The sequence below is a fragment of the Moschus berezovskii genome, chromosome X, assembly GCF_049115385.1.
Source record: "Moschus berezovskii isolate FMDL1 chromosome X, NW_MosBer_1.0, whole genome shotgun sequence".
NCBI lineage: Eukaryota > Metazoa > Chordata > Mammalia > Artiodactyla > Moschidae > Moschus > Moschus berezovskii.
The window spans coordinates 63,186,971-63,208,447 of NC_142488.1; the positions used below are offsets into that span (position 1 = coordinate 63,186,971).

Sequence of the window (21,477 nt, forward strand, 5' to 3'; positions counted from 1 at the left end):
TACGTGTGACATTTCCCATTTTTACATATTTGCAAATAGTTCAGAAAAAATTTTTAACTCTGAAAGCCAAATAAAAACATCTATCTGCCGGCCAAATCTAGCTCCAAGGCAGCTTGTTTTCAACCTCTGGCATGGTAGAGAACAAGCCTCAAAGTAGGAGGAATTTTTTTTTTCCCCCCAAGGGGAAGTAAATAATAATTTGGTAGCAGCAGTAAACAGCCTAGAAGGCTATCTTTCCCTCATCCTTAACCAGTGGGTGAGAGTATAAGAAACCTCTGAATAGGGCAGAAAGGGTTAGTGGTGTCATGAGATAAGAAATGTGATCTTTTTTTGTGCTAGAAGGATATCCATTATGGAGTTGAAGGCACATATGAGATGTTTCCTACCGTCAGGTACTATATACAAAATAATACTTTTATTTAAAACTGTGTTGGTTTGGCCAGATATGAACCTGCCTCTATTTCTAATTAATAGTAATAAAGTCTGTGTGGAATCTATTCCCTGCTTTAACATTTTTATTTCAAAAAATTTTGCTAGCAAAGTTAGTAGAATGGTATCTCTGGTTAACATTATTTTGACCCTTTCCATTCAAATTCTTCACATATATCACACTGCATACCGGCTTATTTCTATAGCATTTTACATACTTGCATTATCATGTATGTAACATATGAGCTAAGTTGTACATAGCTAGAATGCTTAGCACTAAGGTTAGAATCATCAGGCAACAAGTGTAAAAATAATACTTCACCTAGAAGTATGCCATACACGTTGGAGGACTCAGGTCTTGTACTAGAGGTGGTGGTGACAGACTGCACACTAGTGTTCAAGCCTTTAGGTCTGTTCAGCTACCACATAGGTTCTGAATCAATCGCAGAGCCTCTGTTCATGTTCAGATTACATTTGAAGGAACCTTAATAATCAGAGAAACCCAAAACTTGGGATTAGAACTATTCGCAATAGTCTTAAAAGTCACATAACATTCCATGTCAGTGAGAATGATACAGATAAAGAAATCCTGTCTGAAAAACACAACCCAAACTTTATACCAGTCTTAGCAAAACCATAAAGTAGTTGGCAGAGGCCTTAATATTTAATGTTTGATTAAATTTAAGATAAACTGCATAGTCTGTGGGCTTCCCAGGTGGCTCAGTGGTAAAGAATCCACCTGCCAATGCAGGAGACACAAGTTTGATCCTTGGGTCAGGAAGATCCCCTGGAGGAGGGCATGGCAACCCACTCCAATATCCTTGCCTGGAGAATCCCATGGACAGAGGAGCCTGGCGGACCACAGTCAGTGGGGTTGCAGAGAGCTGGACATGACTGAGCACGCACGTACGCCCACATAGTCTGTACCAATAAATGATGCCAAACTATTCATGTTGAAACCCCTTTTCCCAAAGAATTTCCTAGCAAGTTCCTCCTCCAGTGTTCTTCAAACCAAAAATTAATAAGAAGCTGTCTTACCTATGATAAGTAGATCAGTTCAGTTCAGTCGCTCAGTCATGTCCGACTCTCCGCGACCCCATGAATCACAGCACGCCAGGCCTCCCTGTCCATCATCAACTCCCGGAGTACACTCAAACTCATGTCCACAGAGTCGGTGATGCCATCCAGCCATCTCATTCTCCGTCGTCCCCTTCTCCTCCCGCCCCCAACCTTTCCCAGCATCAGAGTCTTTTCCAGTGAGTCAACTCGCCGCATGAGGTGGCCAAAGTATTGCAGTTTCAGCTTTAGCATCAGTCCCTCCAATGAACATCCAGGATTGATCTCCCTTAGAATGGACTGGTTGGATCTCCTTGCAGTATAAGGGACTCTCAAGAGTCTTCTCCACATATCATAAAATCTGAGTGCCTGAAGCTTTAGAATGCTCAGCAGGACCCTACAATCTAGATTAGATAAAACAATAAATTTACCCAAAAAATCTCCAGGGAAGTTTTTTTCTACACTTGAATCACTCCCAACCCTGTGTGATCTCTAATAGTTCTGTGTATAGGACTCTTTTGTGGAGCTCATCATATACACACGTGCAGCTTAGCATTCAGCCAAAGATTTAGGAGAGCTTTTCTGCAGATCTTAGATTGTCTGTGGAGTTCCCCCTTCTCCAGTTCTGTCCTGCAATTTCCAACTATTATGGCCTCCTCAGACTCCAGTATCTGTTCCTATGGCTTAGTCAGACTGCTGTGCTTTTCTTGGATTCAGCAGAAAGCCAAGGACAATTGTAGGGCTTACTTCCTTTATTCCCTTTCTTTCAAGAATGACAGTCCTATACTTCCTGGTCGGAAACGGTTGTTTCATTTGTTTTTTTTTTGCAGTTTTCTGGTTACAGTGGGAAGACTAATTCGATAGCAATTACTCTATTGTGCCCAAGAAGGTCTTTAGGTTTATTGTATTTTATGACATAGAAATTTCATTTTTATGTAGTTACATTCACCAGTCTTTGCTGTTTAGATTTCTGTATAATTGTTTAAAAGACCTTCCCTACTCTGAGATAGCCAACTATATTTTCTTCTAATATGTATAATATTTAAACATTTACTGATTTTTAAAAATAGAATCTAAGATATAAGGTAAATATCTAACTTATTTTCTCTTCCAAAGAATTAGCCAAAGTGTCCAAATTGTACATATGGAATGGTCTGTCCTTTTGTACATTAGTACAAAATGCTGCCTTTATCATGTAGTAGATTCTTATATATTCTTTAACCTATTTTAGAGCTTTCTGTTTTATTTATTTGTTTATCTAATCTGCACTATTATCACCAGATAGTGTCTCTGATTATCATTCAGACTTAATAATTGTAAATTCCTCTGATGTGACTATCTTTCCCCAATTAGCCTAAATAAACTCTTGGATCATTTTTGTTAAATTCTAACTTGGTGGTGACAGATACTTTTGAAATCTTATTTTAATTTATGGATTAATTTGAAGAGAATGTATATCTTTGTAATATGTTTCTCCATCTAGAAGCTCATGTTTCTTCATTTATTCACATGTTCTTTTACCTTTGTCAATAAAGACTTTTAGGTTATGTTGTATAATTTCTAGGCATCTTTTGTTTATTTCTATATGTTTTATAGTTTTTATTGCTATTAAGCATCTACTTTTTTTGTTGTTGAGTTTATTCCTGGCTAATTTAAAAGTTTTGCTACTATTGTACATGTGCTCCCCTCCTGCAAAGTGGTTATTAAATCTAAAGGCTTCAGTTTGAAGAATAGTATTGTTAACAGGTTAGTATAATGCTTAAAGTATTTTTGTATACTAGTTTCTGAGTCTGTCTGTAAGTTTGGCCATTAATAAATATTTAGGTTCTTTTTTTTCTGTCAATAACTTTCCTTAGATTGGGACCAAGGTATAAGTATTCCTACATAGAGGTTAAGTCTCACATTATTAAAGAGAATAAAATCTCTTTTGATACTGCTTCAGCCCCTTGCTGCCATCCTTTCTTTTTATAGCTGACTTTTGTTTGTTTTTATAAAACATTTATATTGGTAAAATATACATGGCATAAAAATTTACCTTTTCAACCATTTTTAAGTTTACAATTCGCTGGCATTAAGTACATTCATAATGTTGTGCAACCATCACCACTATCGGTTTCCAGAACCATTTCTTTATCCCAAACAGAAACTCAGTATCCCCATTCTCCCATTCCCCCAGTTCTTGGTAAGCTCTATTCTACTTTCTTTCAATGAATTTGCTTCTTCTAGGTACCTCATGTGAGTAAACTCATACAATAAATAGAATATTTGTCCTTTTGTATCTGGCTTTTATTTCACTTTGCATAATGCTTCCAAGGTTCAACCATTCATATTGTAGCGTGGATCAGAATTTCTTTTTTTTTTTTCTTTTTTGATGAACATGTAATGTGTCTCTCCTGTTCTTTACCTGCCATTCATGTCTCGCTCAGCTTTAATCTAGTTTCTACCCTGCCAAGCATACCAAGTGAACAGGATCACATAATTGCCAGGTATAGTGGGCACTTTTCAGTCCTTATCTTTACCTCACCCCACTCTTTGACATCATTGAGCATTTCTTCCTTGAAATTATAGTATGATTGGCTTCATGACAACTTTCAGCTCTTACTTTCCTCTTACCTCTTGAACCATTACTTTTCAGTCTCCTTTACTGAATGTTATTCTGCCTGTTACTACAAGTTTAACCACCACCTCTTTCTGATGACTCTTAACTCTCTTCTGGGCAAAGATCTATATATATCCCAACCACCTGCTGAACATTTCCTCTTGGATGTCCCAGTGGAACTTGAAACATGCTTCAGACTGAATATTCTACGATCCTGCTCTATTCCAACTTTCTCCCTCCGTCCTTTACTTGACTCAGTCCTTTGACTCTGTCCTTTACTTTACTGTTTCCAGTCTGGATTTAATGGGTTACTAGCATCACTGAGGGGAGAAGGCAATGGCAAGCCACTCCAGTACTCTTGCCTAGAAAATCCCATGGATGGAGGAGCCTGGTAGGCTGCAGTCCGTGGGGTCGCTAAAGGTCGGACACGACTGAGCAACTTCACTTTCACTTTTCCCTTTCACACATTGGAGAAGGAAATGGCAACCCACTCCAGTGTTCTTGCCTGGAGAATCCCAGGGACGGGGGAGCCTGGTGGGCTTCCGTCTATGGGGTCACACAGAGTCGGACACGACTGAAGTGACTTAGCAGCAGCAGCATCACTGAGTAGCAGCTGGAAACCTCAGAGTTATTTTTGATTCTTCCTGTTGAATAAATCCCTGACTTCCAGCATATCACCCTCATTATATATTTATTATATATAAACCCTCATTATATTTTGCCTAAATTATTACAATAAATAGTCACCTGGCTAGTATCCCAGCTTAGACTTCTAGACTTACCTCTTTCTAACCTATCATTTGCATTTTTGTCAGATAGACCTCTTTAATTGGAGAGGGAAATGGCAACCCTCCAGTATTCTTGCCTGGAAAATCCCATGGACAGAGGAGCCTGGTGGATGGTCCATGGGGTCATGAAGAGCCGAAATGGCTGAGCGACTAAGCAACAGACCTCTTTAATAATTCATACTTCTTATAAAAAAGGTCAAATGATACAGAAATAGATAGAATTAAATATTAAAACTTCCGGAGACACTGCTTTGGGAAAGATCCCCAGTGTTCTTACTTGCTGCAAGTAATAAATCTTTCCTTCTCTTGAAAAAGAAGAGAAAAGCTTCTTCCTACCCGCACACTCCTATTTCCATGGTTTTATTTCCTAGAGGTAAGTTTGCTGTATATCCTTTTATACTTTTTTCTGTACTTGACTCAAAACATGGTAGATAATTACACATTAGTTTTTAACTTTTTGTCTTTTTTTTTTGGCAACAATGGACATTTTTAAAAAAATTTATTTTAATTGGAGGCTAATTACATTATTGTGTTGGTTTTGCCATACATTGACATGAATCCTCCCCAGGTATACATGTGTTCACCATCTTGAATCCCCCTCCCACCTCCCTCCCCATCCCATCCCTCTGGGTCATCCCAGTGCACCAGCCCCGAGCATCCTGTATCATGCATCAAACCTGGACTGGCGATTAGTTTCACAGATGATAATATACATGTTTCAATGAACAATAGACATTTTTATAGATAATTACTCTGTAATTTGCTCTCTTTGTTCATGAATATATCCTGATCCTCTTTTTTTAAGCTTCTATTTTGAAATAATTTTAGACTCAGGAAATTACAAAAATAGTCTATAGAGACTTATATACCCTTTATGTACCTTCCTCCAGTGACACATCTTAGATAGCTGTGGTTCAATATCAAAATCAGGAAATTGATGCGTTATCATTAACTAGAGTACAGACCTTGTTCAGTTTGCACCTTGAAAAAAATCTATATTCATGTGTGCATGTGTATTTTTTATGCAGTTTTATGCCATCACCTAGCCACCACAATCAGGGTTTAGAACTGGTCTGTCATCACAAAAGAACTCCCTGATGATACCTCTTTGTATTCCTGTCCCTCCACGTGCACGCACCTTTCTCCTTGTTCCCCGGCAACCACCTAGCTGTTCTCCATCTCTATACTTTTGATACTTGATCATCTTATATAAAGAATAGTACAGTATTTTTGAGATTGACTTTTTTTCACTAAGCATAATTCTCAAGATCCATTCAAATTATTGTATGTGTCAGTAGTTCATGTTTTAAGTTGCTGAGTAGTGTTCATCGTACCAGAAGTTTGTTCAGCCATTCAGTCATTGAAAGATATTCAGTTCTCCAGTATTTTGCCATTATGAATAAAACTGGTATGAACGTTTCGTGTATAAGATTTTATATGAATGTATATTTTCCTTTCTCTGAGATAAATGCCCAAGAATGAGATGGTAGATATATGTGTAGTTTTGTGAGAAACTGCTATATTCTTTTCCAGAATGCCTGTACCATTTTGTGTTTCCTCTGGCAATGAACGAATCATAGTTTCTCTGCAGTATTTAGTGTTACCACTATTTAAATAAATTTTATCTGTTCATCTTTCTCATTGTGTTTTTACTTTGCATTCCCCTAATGGCTATTGATATTAAATATCTTTTCGTGTGTATATTTACCACCCGTGTATTATCTTTGGTGAAGTGTCTGTTTCTTTGCCCCAGGTTTTTTTTTGGCTGTACTGGGTCTTTGTTGCTGCTCCGGCTTTTCTCCAGTTATGGCGAGTGGGTGCCACTGTCTATGTGGTGTGCAAGCTTCTCATTGTGTGGCTGTGGTGTGCAAGCTTCTCATTGTGGTGACTTCTCTTGTTGTGGAGCACAGACTCTGGAGTGTGTGGGCTTCTGCAGTTTCAGCATGTGGGCTCAGTAGTTATGGTGTATTGGCTTAGTTGCTCCACTGCGTGTGGGATCTTCTGGGACTTGGGATCAAACATATGTCTCTTCATTGGCAGGCAGATTCTTTACCACTGAGCCACGAGAGAAGTCCTGCCCCAGTTTTAATTGCATTGTTTCCTTATGATTAATGAGTTTTAAGGGTTCTTTATGTATCCTTTCTTTATTAGATATATGATTTACAAAATTTTTCTAGTCTGTATCTTTTCAGTCTTTGGATAGTATTTTTGGAAGAACAGAAATGCTTAATTTTGATGAAATCCAGTTGTCAGTTCTTTCTTTTTGGATTGTGCTCCTGGTATGTGTCTAAGGAGTTGTTGCTTTACCCAGGATCACAAAGGTATTCTCTTATATTTTCTTTTTTAAAAAGTTTTTATTATTTATTTACTTATTTATTTTTGGCTCTGCTAGGTCTTCGTTGCTGTGCAGGTTTTTCTCTAGTTGTGGCTAGCGGGGCAACTCTCTAGTTGCAGTGTGCAGGCTTCTCATGGCGTTGGCTTCTCTTGTTGCAGAGCAAAGGCTCTGGGGCTCTTGGGCTTCAGTAGTTGCAGCACATGGGCTCTGTAGTTGGGGTTCCCAGACTCTAGAGCACAGGCTCAGTAGTTGCGGTACATGGGCTTAGCTGCTCTGCAGCATGTGGGATCTTCCCAGATCAGGGATCGAACCCGTGTCTCCTGCATTGGCAGGTGGATTCTTTACCTCTGAGCCACCAGGGAAGCCCTCTTATATTTTCTTTTCTAAAAGTTTATAGTTTTAGTGTTGTACATTTAAATCCATGACCCATTTTGAATTTATATACAATATGAGATTTAGTTTGAGGTTTTTTTTTTTTTTTTTTGCCTATGAATATTCTACTGTTCCATTACTGTTTGTTGAGAAGATTATTCTTACTTCAGTAAATTGCTCTGAGCACCTTTGTGAAAAATCAGCTAAGTGCATGGGTCTGTTTTGGGGTTTATTTTGTTCCACTGACCTATCCCTTTGCACACTGCCGTGATTACTGTAGCTAAGCTACTGTAAGTGTTATCATCAGGTAGAGTGATTCTTCTCACTTTATTCTTTTTATAAATTGTATTCTTATTCTTTTGCCTTTCCACATTAATTTTAGAAGTATTTTGTCTATATCTACAAAAAAAAGTCTTGCTGGAATTTTAATAGGAATTGAGTTAAACCTATAGATCAATTTAGAGAGAATTAACATCTTTTCTGATCCTGTCTTATTGTTGGTACATAGAGATCTCTATCATTCTTTTTAATGTATTCTATAGCTTGTATATTTGTATCATAATTGATATCCTTGTACATTTGTAGGAAATTTTGATAGATGTTCTAAAATTGTGTTCTAAAAGGGTTGCACCTGTTTATAATAAAAATGACAGTGAAGGAGAATGTCTGTTTCCCTACAACCTCTCCTGCTCTAGGAATTATCAGTGTAATGTATTTTCAAGGCAGTGTGTTTTCTGTGGTGCTAGGAGAAACAAAACAAGACCTTGTTACCATGAGGGTTATAAATCAATGTTAACTTCCCTCCATTTATTCTATATAAGCTATTATAGTTGGTATCATGTAGAATTAGGTGAGGGCTTCCCAGGTGGCACTAGTGGTAAAGAACCCACCTGCCAGTGTAGGAGACATAATGAGATGCGAGTTCAATCCTTGGGTCAGGACGATCCCCTTGAGGAGAGCATAGCAAACCACTCCAGTATTCTTGCGTGGGAAATTCCAGGGACAGACGAGCCTGACAGGCTACAGTCCATGGAGTCACAGAGTCGGACACAATACACACGCGTGTGCACACGCGCACACACACACAGTTAGGTGAAGAATATAGAAAGAAAAATGGGCATAGAAAGACTTAGTGGCCTGAATCTAATAAGTGATTGCTGTAAGCTCCATGCAAGCAGAAACCATGTCTGTTTTATATCCCCAGTGTGTAGGATAATGCTTGGCACATAGTAAAGACTCCGTAACTGTCTATTGAATGAACTAATGGCCAGAGAAAGAGGTGCAGTACTAAGAAAAATTGGAGGGTGGTGCTGTAGAAGCAGAAGTTTAGAGAGTTTCAAGGAAGAAGTGAATGTCAATTGCAAATGTAACATGGTACTTCTAGGATTTAGTCTGAAAAATATTCAGTGGATTGTATGTGTTATATTCCGTGAAGCCATGAAAGCACATCAAGGACAAGGACTCATCTCTTGGCTTTTGTCTTTTTTTTTAACCTTTGTATCATCAGAGGCTGGCACTGTACTTGACTGATAGCAAGTACTTAAAAATGAAGTGTTAAGCTGTTATAAATTTTACTCTACAGGAAAAGGTGTTTTGAGTTGTCTGTATTGTTCTTTTTCTGATTGTTGTAGAAATATGAGGTGAATGGGTTTAGCCAAGGTTATGTGTGTACTTTTTAAGTTGCTAAATTTGGAGGGGAAGTATTTTAACATTTTTGGGACTTTCTATCAAGTAGATCCTGAATGTAAATCCTTCCCATGTCCAGCGAGATTTATTATCCCAATTTTCCTCTGGATAGTTTCTAGCTGCTTGAGTTTCTAGTCCAGATTCTGAGTTTTGTTACTCTGGTTTGAGAACTCAAACCTCTTATCTTGGAAACTAAACATCTTAATCTGCATTTGAGCCTAATGTAAAGAGCCTAACTACAGTCTGCACAATTAAATTCACTTCTCTTTTTACCTTTTCTGGACCTGGATGTGTGTTAGTAGCTCAGTTGTGTCCGACTCTTTTCAACCCCATGGACTGTAGCTTCCAGGCTCTTCTGTCCATGGAATTCTCCAGGCAAGAATACTGGAGTGAGTTGCTATTCCCTTCCCCAGGGGATCTTCCCAACCCAGGGATCAAACCCAGGTATCCTGCATTACAGGCAAACTCTTTACTGTCTGAAAAGCCTTTTTCTGGACCTAATTTGAGATAAATATCTATTTCAGAATTGAGAGAGCCCAAGCCTATCTTTTAGGCATCTGTTGACTATGCATAATTGAATTTAGTAATTCTAGTTTCTTCAGGAATTAGCTGTGCAGATATTTTTTCTTTTTAAATCTGGCACTGATTTTTTTTAAAGCTTTCTACTGCTACTGAGATTTTATTTTTTAATTTTAATGATTCACATTGCAACACATGCATATCCCCCACACTGTTATGCTTGTTTTGACACAGTGCTCATCTTTTTAGGAGGAAAGTTATTTCTAGTATTTGTGGAAATGTTCTCAAAGGAAATGTGAGCTTGAGAGTGATTACAAACCCCCTTCTCTTGGTTGTGCAGGACTGCTAACTCAACTGGTATTTTTTCTCTGAAACCTTTTAGATAAAGCAATAATACTTGTTTGCTGTCTTACTACTAGAACTACAAAGCTTGTAGCTTTCCTTTCTTCTCTTGACATTACTAAAGAGCGAAATTAACTTAGAAATGACACGAGGAATTTTCTTTGATTTTAGTAAAGTGTCAACTTTACAAAGCTGTTATTGGAATTATCACTATTTAGGGACATTTGAATTTGAATTACATATGATTCTGTAGGCCACTGCCAGTCCTTATGAATGAGGCAAAGTATAAATATAAATATATTGTATTACATTTGCAGCTGCTTTGCCAGGATTTACTAAATAAGGAGAGAGAAGAAAAACAAAACTTTTCTTTTTTGCAAACAGAAACATTTCTTATTTGCAAATGGGTCACTTGTTTTCTTGTAAGGCACAGTGGTAATTCATAGACAGCCTTATCTTTCATATTCATTTTCATGCCATTATGGAAATTATTCTTATTAAATTCTGATTTTCTGTATAGTAATTCTTTAGGGTGAGAAATTGAAACTTAGTCTCTATTTACTCTCTTCTCCCCCACAATAGCCCCAGCATCTTTATTATTCCCACAGAGGCCCTGTTGTCTGTGTATGTCTTTTCACTGGATGACTCTTTTCTTCCTATGCTGTGAAACCTAAAGCTGATCATCCTACTTTTAGTAAGCACCTGATTACTGCAGAATATAGAGCATAGTTTTTTGCTTTATGGAGGTGGTTATGGACCCCTTTGAGAATCTGATGGAAAAGTGTGGATCTTCTACACAAAAAAATACATATTACATACAAAATTCTGTTTGCAGTTTCAGGGGGTTCATGGATCTCATTACCACCCCATTCAAGAATTTCTGGTATAGGTATAGATATCTGGGTATTTTTATCCTTTTTCGGTGGTGTTAACAGTGATTTGCCAACTCTGCCACCATCTTTCATCAAAAATACTTCAGTGCTTTGGAGCTCTGCTCAGGTGTTACATGGCAGGCTGGATGGGAAGGAAGTCTGGGGGAGACTGGATACGTGTATGTGTATGACTGAGTCCCTTCAGTGTTCAACTGAAACTATCACAATATTGCTAATTGACCATACGCCAATACAAAATAAAAGGTTTAAAAAAACTTTTCATATATGTAGAGTTAATTAGTTCAAACACTTGTAACTCCTGAGAGCATGGACCGTCAAAACTGGGAACAGACACAGCTAGTAATCAAAACACAAAGAGAAGTATATTTTTTATATGCTGGAGTATTATTAGTGGATATTTCTTTAGAGTTTTGTGTTGCAAAGAAAATGGGGAATGAAGAGGTCACATCTTTAAAGTGGTTTAAGGGAGAAAACTTTGCAAATGTATAAAATTAACTTTTCCCTGCATTGTAAATGAGAACATTGAGATATTGAAAAGGTTGGTTTATGTTTCAGTTTCAGAACTGAAGAGCTGAATTCTTAATCCATAGTCTGGAATTTTAGTGATGAGTCAGGTTCTTGTAGGTGTATGAGCCAGGATACTGCCATAAGCTGCTGATGTACTTGCTCAGTAAAGGAAGCCTGTGACTTGTATGCAGCCTATTTTCTCTAGCATCATGCATTTCTAATCAGCATGAAAGCTTGTATGATAACTTTTGCAGTCTGTCTCCATCAGTATTTTGAGGACCAACCTACTGGTGGCTTTAGGAGATTAGAACTCAGAAACTTCAGCTGTGGACTCCTATCTCTCAAAACTATTCCTGACTGTGAGCCAGCTCTGGCTGTCTTTGTGTCCTGAATATCTTTTAGTTGACTTAAGTTTTCCTTCTGGTTTGGCACAGGCAGCTTGTGTGAGGACACAACTTTATTTTACATCTTTTATGAAGAATAGATGGACCTATGCTTGTGAGAAATTTAATCTGAAGTGAATTTGTTTGTATAAAAAGTATAAAGTGTTAGTCGCTCAGTCATGTCCAGCTCTTTGCAACTCTGTGGACTGTAGCCCACCAGGCACTTCTGTCCATGGGATTCTCTAGACAAGAATACTGGAGTGGGTTGCCATTTCATTCTCCCGGGGATCTTCCCAATCCAGGGATCGAACCTGGGTCTTCCTCATTGCAGGCAGATTCTTTACCAGCTGAGCCACCAGGGAAGAATAGCTTAATAACAATACTCAGAGTTGTTATGTAGTTATGGCACGAAAATGTCACATGGGGTATATTTTTTATACTTTACATCCTGATAAATAGTAGGTCTAATTCAAGGATCACCTCCTCTATGAAGCCTTTCCTAATTCTTCTTTCCCTCTTCCATCCCAGCGTTGGTCACTTCCTCCTCTATGCCTCTACTGAACCCTCTTATGTATTTTTTCACTGCGTTGTATCACCTCATTTGTTGGGCTCCCTGGTAGCTCAGACAGTAAAGAATCTGTCTTCATTTCAGGAGACCCGGGCTTGATCCCTGGCTTGGGAAGATCTCCTGGAGAATTCCGTAGATAGAGGAGCCTGCCAGGGTGACAGTCCATGGGGTTGCAGAGTTGGACACGACTGAGTGACTAACACACACACTGTGCTAGACCATAAGCTTCTTGAGGATATAGTCTGTATCTTACTCATGTCTGTGTATTATGCCTGGCACCTGAGGTACTCAAAAATGTTTTACAAATGAGGAGGTGAATAAATAGTATATTAAAGAATATTATAAAGCACTTAAGACAGGGAATAACAACTCAGATGCCTTCAGGCTCCAGGCATAAACAAATTAAGCAGACCTGGTAGGGACTGTGTGAAACACATGCCTTATCTAAAAGGGGCAGCTGCCACTCAGATCCAGCCCATTGGTGCTTCGTGAGAATGCTGTGTGTTACCACCTTTTAATTTTTTGAGAGAAACTAGACGTTTGGGTTTTTATATGGAATCTCTTGATTGTTAAATGTTGTCAAATAATTAAGCTATTTTTAAGCTTTTAATTGAGGTATAATTTACATACAGAAAAGTGTATGAGTACATAGCTCAATCCGTTTTCACAGACTGAAGTGATTTTTAAATTGAAGTATAATTGACCTACAACAATATATTAGTTCTAGGTATATAATACAATAATTTGATATTTCTTCACATCACAAAATGATCACCACTTGAACTGATTTTTTGTGAGCCAAATAAAACTGGATTGACCTGCAAGCCACCAATTTACAACTTACAACAAAATCTGTGTGGGGAACTGTGTGGTTTGGTTAAGAATCACCCAATAGGTTAACTATCTTAAAGAGACACATCTGTCAAATGCAGTGTGTAGACCTTATTTGGATTATAATTCCCCAAAAAATCAAATGTAAAAGAGCATTTATAAAACAATTGGGGAAATGTGAATGTTGACTGGCCATTTAATAATATTAAAGAATTATTGTTAGCTACCTTAGGTGTAATATAGTTTTTTAAAAAATTTATTTAATTTAATTGGAGGCTAATTACTTTACATTATTGTATTGGTTTTGCCATACATTGACATGAATCTGCCCTGGGTGTACATGTGTTCCCCATCTTGAACCCCCCTCCCACCTCCCTCCCCATCCCATCCCTCTGGTTCATCCCAGTGCACCAGCCCCGATTTATTTGGCTGCACTGGGTCTTAGTTGTGGCATGCAGGCTCTTTGTTGCAGCACGTGGGGTCTAGTTCCCCAACCAGAGATCAAACCCAGGCCTCATGCTTTGGGAGCATGGAGTCTTAGCCACTGGACCACCAGATAAATCCCCAGTAGTTGTTTTTTTAATAGTTGTTACTGTATTTTATTTTTTAGAGCAGTTAGAGCAGAATTGAACAGAAGGTACAGAATATTCCCATGTACCCTGTGCCCCTATACATGCATAGCCTCCCCTGTTATCCACATCCCCCACTGGAGTGATACATTTATTGCAACTGATGAATCTACATTGATGAGTCTGCATCAGTTCAGTTCATAGAGTTCACTCTGGGTATTGTACATTTTATGGGTTTGACAGATGTATAATGACTTGTATCTACCATTATAGAATCGTCCATGTTCATTTCTTTTTAAAGAGTCCTTTTAGACACATACTGAACAATTTATGGATGAAATGCTAGAATTTGCTTCAGAATAATTTGGGAAGAGTGTGAAAGTTAGTGTGTAAATGAAACAGGATTGACCATCTATTGATAATCGTTGAAAATGGGTAAGAGGTACATAGGAGTTCATTATGTTAGTGTCTCTGGTTTTGTATGTGTTTGAAATTTTCCGCCTCCCAAATTAGAACAAGAGTCCAAGTTAAAGCTGAAGCATGATTTTTTGGACCTGGGGCAAGGGGGCACCACTGCTGGTGACAGAAAGTGCATTTTTGGAGCTGAAGTAATGGCATTCTCTTTTTTCATTTATAGGACCTGAAAGTCAGTATACTAAGACTGCTCAGGAGATTGTGAACGTCTGTTACCAGACACTGACTGAGGTAAGTGAAAAAGAGGAGGTCCCTGTAGGATCTAACTTTTTGGAATCCTTTTGTTCCCTAGGGCTGAGGGAGGCCTTCTCTGCCTATCCTTTTTTAAAATGTGATAGCCCACCCCAACCCTCAACCCACAGTCTGTTCCTTCCCTGCTTTATTTTCTTACCCAGCACTAAATGTTTCTAATAAACTGTATGATTATTTACTTTATTACCATATCCTGCCACTAGAATAGAAGCTTCATGAAGACAGGGATTTTTTTCACAGGCTGGCATCACTTTAGTAAGTTCATCAGAAAGTGGTTTTTATAAACATATTTTCCTGTGCTCATCTTTTAACTTTTTAAATTATATTTATCTTTAATTGACTGATGATTACTTTACAATATTGGTTTGATTTCTGCCATACATCAACATGAATTAGCCATAGATGTACATGGTCCCCTCCCTCTTGAACCTCCCTCCCACGAAGACAGGGATTTTTGTTTGCTGCTCAATGTCTAAAACACATGTTGAATGAATTCACTACTTTTCTTTCTCAGTATGATGAGCATTTGACTCAACTTGAGAAGGATATTTGTACAGCTAAAGAAGCAGCTTTGGAGGAAGCAGAATTAGAAAGCTTGGACCCAATGACCCCAGGGCCTTACACTCCTCAGGTAAGTCTGAGGACTAGAAACTTCCTCTTACAGTTTTCTTATTGATTTTGGAAATTGGGAGCATGTTAACAGATGTATTTACTGAGATACCCTTCTTCTCTGTCCTTCCTCTTCATATGCCTTTCGTGTGCTTTCTTGTCTTCTCAAAGGCTAAGGTGAGTGAGGGCTATGGGTCTTGGTAGCCTTGTTGGATCCAAAAGAGACAGGTGTGGGATTTATGAATGGGGTGGGGTCTTAGTCGTTTAGGCAGTATTTAGAAGTACCAGACTCCTGACTACCATGGCCAAAGGCATCCTCTTGAATCCCTGGAGTTCCTTTGCCCCCAGCATTGGGGTTCTGTGTATGCTGTGCTAAGTCGCTTTAGTTGTGTTCAACTCTTTGCGACCCTTTGGACTGTAACCCGTCAGGCTCTTCTATCTGTGGGATTCTCCAGGCAGGAATACTGGAGTGGGTGACCATTTCCTCCTCCAGGGGATCTTCCTGACCCAGGTATCAAACCTGTATCTCTACATCTGCTGCCTTGGTAGGCGGGTTCTTTACCTCTAGCACCACCTGGGAAGCCCCATTGGGGTTCTATGACATCCCAAGAGTATAGACATGGGCCACATTATTCCCTCTGAATTATCTTAGTGTAGCTCAGACGTCACCCATTTTCCTGGATTGACTTTCTCTTCCTGTAAATGAAGAAGGTAATGTTTATAATGTCTTAAATTTCCATGTCAAAGACTAGAGAGCAAGATTAATAAGAAATTTTTAGTCTTTCTGATCTGACCCTTGAATATACTAAGAGTATTTCATCTATACTATACTCTTAGAGGGCCAGCATATTTGAAGACTAGGACTTAACCAGACTATGACTGTGTTGGAGGCACTATGGTAAAGTGGAAAATACATGAAGTTTGGTATAAAACAGTCCTGGGTTTGAGTCTTAGCTCTGCTGCTATCTAGCTTTGTGAACTTGGGAAGTTGACCCCTCTAATCCAGTTTCCATTTCTATAAAATGTACTTTTCAAGATTGTTGTAAACATTAAATGAGGCTATTTGCCTAGCACACAGTAGACATTCAGTAAATGTTTATTTCCTTATCTGTATGAAAGTCATCTACAGGGTTCCTGGAGATTCTTTCAAATGTAACCAAATATTCTAATGCAAGGTTCTCCCAATTCCCACTGGAAAACTTTTTCATTCTGCTCAGGTTTCACTCTGAACTAATCAATGCAGCCTGTGTGATCTCTGTTGGATAATTGCTGTCTGTATCTTATTCATACAGTTTCCCTGTCTATCTTTTACTCTCTCTTTCACCCTAAAACCCAGGTCACTGAGGGGCCAAATACAAAGAGCCCTAAGATACTTCCTCCAGGCCCAGAACAAGGAAAAGCTCTAGGAGTATGTGGGCAGATTGGGTCAAGGGGGCTTGGGTGAGTGATGTTCCCCAGGAAGGTCCTATTTGCTAATAGGCCCAACAGCTTCCACAAGACCCTTTCTGGTAAGTTAAAGCCTGGGTTTTAGCCATCATTCCTCAGGAGCGTCTAACCACTGAGCGGCACATGGTTTGCTCTGGTCTGTGACAGCCATCAGTCTAGCCCTGTGGTGAGTCCTTCCCCTCCCATACTGTCTCAAAAATGGCTGAGGAAAACCTGGCAACTGTGCTCCCTACTGAGCAGTAGCTGTTTGGTGCAGTTAGAGGATCTCCTGGTAAGAGTAGGGTGTAGGTATTGCCTCCCTCTTATCATTGCCTTCACTCATTTATACACATTTAGTAAGCCCAGTTCATTACCTCTGAACCTGAGGAAGATGCATGTGAGTGATTGTCCTTACTTAATATTACTCTCAAACCCAAATGCTATTAAATATTCAAGTGTGTGTAAGTTTAACCTATCATAATACAATTTTGTTGTGTAGAAATATGACAATAATCCTACTTTACTGCTGCCTCTAAATGGGTGGTAATCAATGTATTTTCACTCAACTATTTCTACCCAGCTTATATTGCACATGTTATCTAAAACTGCTTGCTTTATATTTTTCCACATAGTGTTTCATTCCCTAATTTTCTCTTCTTTTGTTCCACAACTACTTTATCTGCACTTGTAATCCTTTTGAATTTAGTTTTTCCTTTCTCCAGAACCCTGTTCCCATTCAGCCTTGTTTGTTTGCTTTAAAAACAAAACCAACAGCAAAGTAACATATATGTGGGTTCTTTGTTGATAAAAGTAGCATGTTCATTGTGACAAATTGGGAAGCATACAGAATAAATAAACTACTTAAAAATCAAGTCCACCACTGAGAAAGAACCAAACCACTGTGAACCTTTTGGTGTGTTTCTTCAAATCTGTAATGTGTGTGTGTGCATTTATAACGTGAAATTGGTCATTATTATTTTGTGTCTTGTTTTCGCTTCACATTATATTATGAGCATTTTATTTCATTAAATGGTCTTTGAAGACATTTTTAATAACTGCATGATATTTCTACCCTCAGCCAACTTTTTAGAGAGCCCTTTCCTAAATGAGCAGGCTTTGCTAGCCTGTTAATTTTTAGTCCCTCCTGCCCTCCTTTCCCAGGTGGTACTAGTGATAAAGAACCCACCTGTCAATGTAGGAGACATAAGACACTCGGGTTCAATCCCTGGATCAGGAAGATCCCCTGGAGGAGGGCATGGCAACCCATTCCAGTATTCTTGCCTGGAGAATCCCCATGGACAGAGTAGGATCTCAAAGAGTCAGACACAACTGAAGCTACTTTGCACACCCTCCTTTCACTGAATAGTCCATTTGCTAAATCCCTCTTCACTTTAGGAGAGGGAAGAAGGAAGGGAGCTATAATTTTTTGACTGCCAGGCTTGGGGTAAGGAGCATATATACACATCTCAATTTTCCCAACAACCTTGTGAGGTGGACATTACCATCCGTGTTTTAAAGTTGAGGAAACTAAGACTTATAAGTTATTTGTTTAAGTTACTCAGCTAGCAAATGGTGGAGCCAGGACTCAAACCTAGGGCAGTTTACTCCAAAGTCCATGGTTTTTCACCATGCTGTTTTGCCTCGTATTATCTTCTGGTGAGCTCATAAGCTATTACCCCTTTCCATGTTCTGGTTGGAACTGACATTTCTTTATCCCATTTTAGATGTCTCTACACCAAAACAGTCAGAATAGCAGTGGTGTGGAGCCCTGGGCCTAAAAGCAATAAGACCATACTAGAAGAAATTAGGTTATTGACCAGAGAGGCTATTAGGATATAGAATTGTCCCATAGCTTGGATTCTTTTCTGCTTCAGGCTTCTGATCATATACATCGGATGCCTCCTTTGATAGAATGAGCAATATTTGTGAGATCCCCCAAAACTTGCCCATAAAGCTGTGTCAAAACTATGTTTTTTTTCCTTAAATGGATTGTTCTGCATGACTTTTTTCTGCAGTGAATGCACTAAAGGGGAGTTCTCTGAATTTTTTACTCCCTTTACTAAATAGAAGCTAAGTTGTATGATTTGTGCCACAGCCTCCTGATCTGTATGATACCAACACATCCCTCAGTATGTCTCGAGATGCCTCTGTATTTCAAGATGAGAGCAATATGTCTGTCCTGGATATTCCCACTGCCACTCCAGAAAAGCCGGTGACACAGGTAGGATAGTCCTTTTCTCTTAGTGAGATTGGTAGTATGCTTGTGGGTAGGGGATGGGTGAGTGATGGTGGTGATATATGACTTGTGTCAAGGATGATGATCAGACCCCTTGGCCCTGGGAGTGAAAGCCTGGAAATGTGATTTCAAGGTGGGGTGGTGGCAGGTCACGTGACTGGCTTGTCTTCTGTCATCATGGGCAGAGTCAGGCACAGCAGAACTTAAGACACAAATGTGAAAAGTGTGTGAGGCATCAGAGTAGCCTGACTGGAAAGACCAGCTGCATTCAGAGACATAGTTCAAAATAATTGCCCTACTGCTTTACCATACATGTGTTATCAAAATTGTTTTTAAAATTAAGTTTTTTAAATTGGCCTTTTCTAGAGGTATCAGCAGATACTCCTGATCTGAAGCCAGAAATCTTATCAGCTGATCTCGGTCAAGGTTCCACTGGCGAGTGCAAAATCCAGGAGGGTTTTTATGTCCCAAAGAGTCCAACACAAGCTAGGGAAAGCTTGTTTAGAAAGGAAGTCTCCTTGTGATGCTATAGTAATAACAGACCAAGGACCTTCCTATTCTTTGGGTTTAATTTTTACCCTGCCTGTGATTTCCAAAGAATGAATGGGGGAAAATGCACATGCTTTGAGCTGTGTAACAGTCCCCACTAGCTGTGGGGTTGGCCGGGATATCAGGGAGGAGCATCTGTCCTGGGTGAGAGCCCCTGGTTAACTCCTCCTACCGGCATGTCCCTCAATGATATGCTATTTGTGTTCCTTACTCAGATGCGCCAGGGCCGAGGTAGGCTGGGCGAGGAAGACTCTGATGTAGATATTGAAGGGTATGATGATGAGGAGGATGGGAAACCTAAGACACCAGCCCCAGTGAGTATGCTTACAGAAAGCTTATGGTTTCATTATACCTTTATATGGTAGGTGCCCCAGAAGTACAGGACAGGCCAAGTCCCCAGGCGATACCATAGGGTCTCTATAGTGAGGCCCAGTATGACTTTAATCCTTGGAACCAGCTGACCAAATCTATCCACCAAAATTATTTAACATCTTGTAAGGCAGCAAGGGGGCGGCTGGTGGTGGCTTCTGGTCTCTTAGTTGGTCAATTAATGGTCTCAACCGGTCTCCTTTAGGAAAGTGAAGATGCAGATGGTGATCTTGCAGATGAAGAGGAAGGAACTGTGCAACAGCCCCAAGCCAGTGTCCTGTATGAGGATTTGCTTATGTCTGAAGGAGAAGATGATGAGGAAGATGCTGGGAGTGATGAAGAAGGAGATAATCCTTTCTCTGGTACATAGCTCACCATAGCACACTCAGGGCTCAGAGGAAGCTCTGGGACACATATGCTGTTACCAAAAGCTGTTCTTTTATTGAAGTCCCATTAATAGACCTCAGGGTGCTGAGCATTCACTCATAGGATGATTTAATTCATTGGTCTTAGAAGAGGTGAAAAAATACAGCATAGGTAGAAAAAGATGACAGTCAGAAAAGCAATGCCAAAGCAGCAAGTTTGATTTGAATACTTGGTAAAAATGAGAAAGTTGTGTTATATGTGGCAATGGGAAAGAAAATTAAGAAAAAGAGATGTTTTGTGAATTAATTGCAGTGGTAGGGCAAGAATATAGAAGGAGATGATAGGTGAAAAAACCAGATTGCACTGAAATGGTTTTTTAATTCATTTTCCAAACTATAAACCTTGTCAGTGTTGACCCTAGGCAGTCCTCTGAGGTAAAGGGTCAGGCAAGATACCTGTGTAGATGCATGGGATTAACTAGTTCTGGAAGACTAAGCCAAAGATGTTAATTATGTCAAGCTTATCTCAGGATCTCTCTCTTTTCATAGCTATCCAGCTGAGTGAAAGTGGAAGTGACTCGGATGTAGGATCTGGTGGGATAAGACCCAAACAGCCCCGCATGCTTCAAGAAAACACAAGGATGGGCATGGAAAATGAAGAAAGCATGATGTCCTATGAGGGAGACGGTGGGGAGGCTTCTCATGGTTTGGAGGATAGCAATATCAGGTAATCGATAGCAACATGCTATGGGGGCTGTGGCATCAGTGCTCAGCTATGATGTCAGAGGGCCCAGCATCATATTACTTTCATCCATCAAACATTGCTTGAGCACCTACTAGGGCCAGGCACTATGCTAGGCCCCTGGGGATACACAAAGGAGCAAGACATATCCTGCCCTTGAGGAACTTACAGTCTAGTGGAAGAGACTAATACAAAATCATTGCAATACAGTGTGAGAAGAGCTATATAGCATAAGTTTAGTACAAAGTGCCAAGTCACACTGAGGAGGAGGAAGTATCTCATTCTGCTTGGAGTAATCAGGGAGTGTCACAAATGAGGGGACATTTGAACTGGGCCTTACAGGATGAATAGAAGTCTGCTAAGTATATAAGTGGCAGCAGGTGAGGAAACTCTTAGAGGTGGAACAGTATGTTCAAAGGCACAGAAATATAGCAAAGAAATTCCAGACCAAAGGGAAGTTGTTGGGAGTTGTGACTCTAGAAGCAGCAAGGGATTATGTTGTTAGAGGACCTTAACTGGCATTCTAAGACATGTGGATTGTGGTTAACGGGAATCATCACTTTAAGGAAAAGAAAGTAA

General features: G+C 39.4%; 1 protein-coding gene across 7 annotated transcripts in view; it reads left to right on the forward strand.

The window, feature by feature from the left end:
* The window catches only part of TAF1 (TATA-box binding protein associated factor 1), a 98,397-nt gene that overhangs the window by 46,216 nt on the left and 30,704 nt on the right, over positions 1–21,477 (forward strand). For 5 of the 7 annotated variants that reach the window (XM_055437770.2, XM_055437768.2, XM_055437769.2 and 2 more), the window contains exons 33-38: positions 14,515–14,582; positions 15,118–15,234; positions 18,733–18,858; positions 19,638–19,736; positions 19,997–20,153; positions 20,706–20,883. In XM_055437770.2, coding sequence (XP_055293745.1) covers positions 14,515–14,582; positions 15,118–15,234; positions 18,733–18,858; positions 19,638–19,736; positions 19,997–20,153; positions 20,706–20,883 — 745 coding nt within the window. The remainder of the gene's footprint in view (positions 1–14,514; positions 14,583–15,117; positions 15,235–18,732; positions 18,859–19,637; positions 19,737–19,996; positions 20,154–20,705; positions 20,884–21,477) is intronic. The other 2 variants (XM_055437774.2, XM_055437775.2) reach the window with 1 other exon arrangement.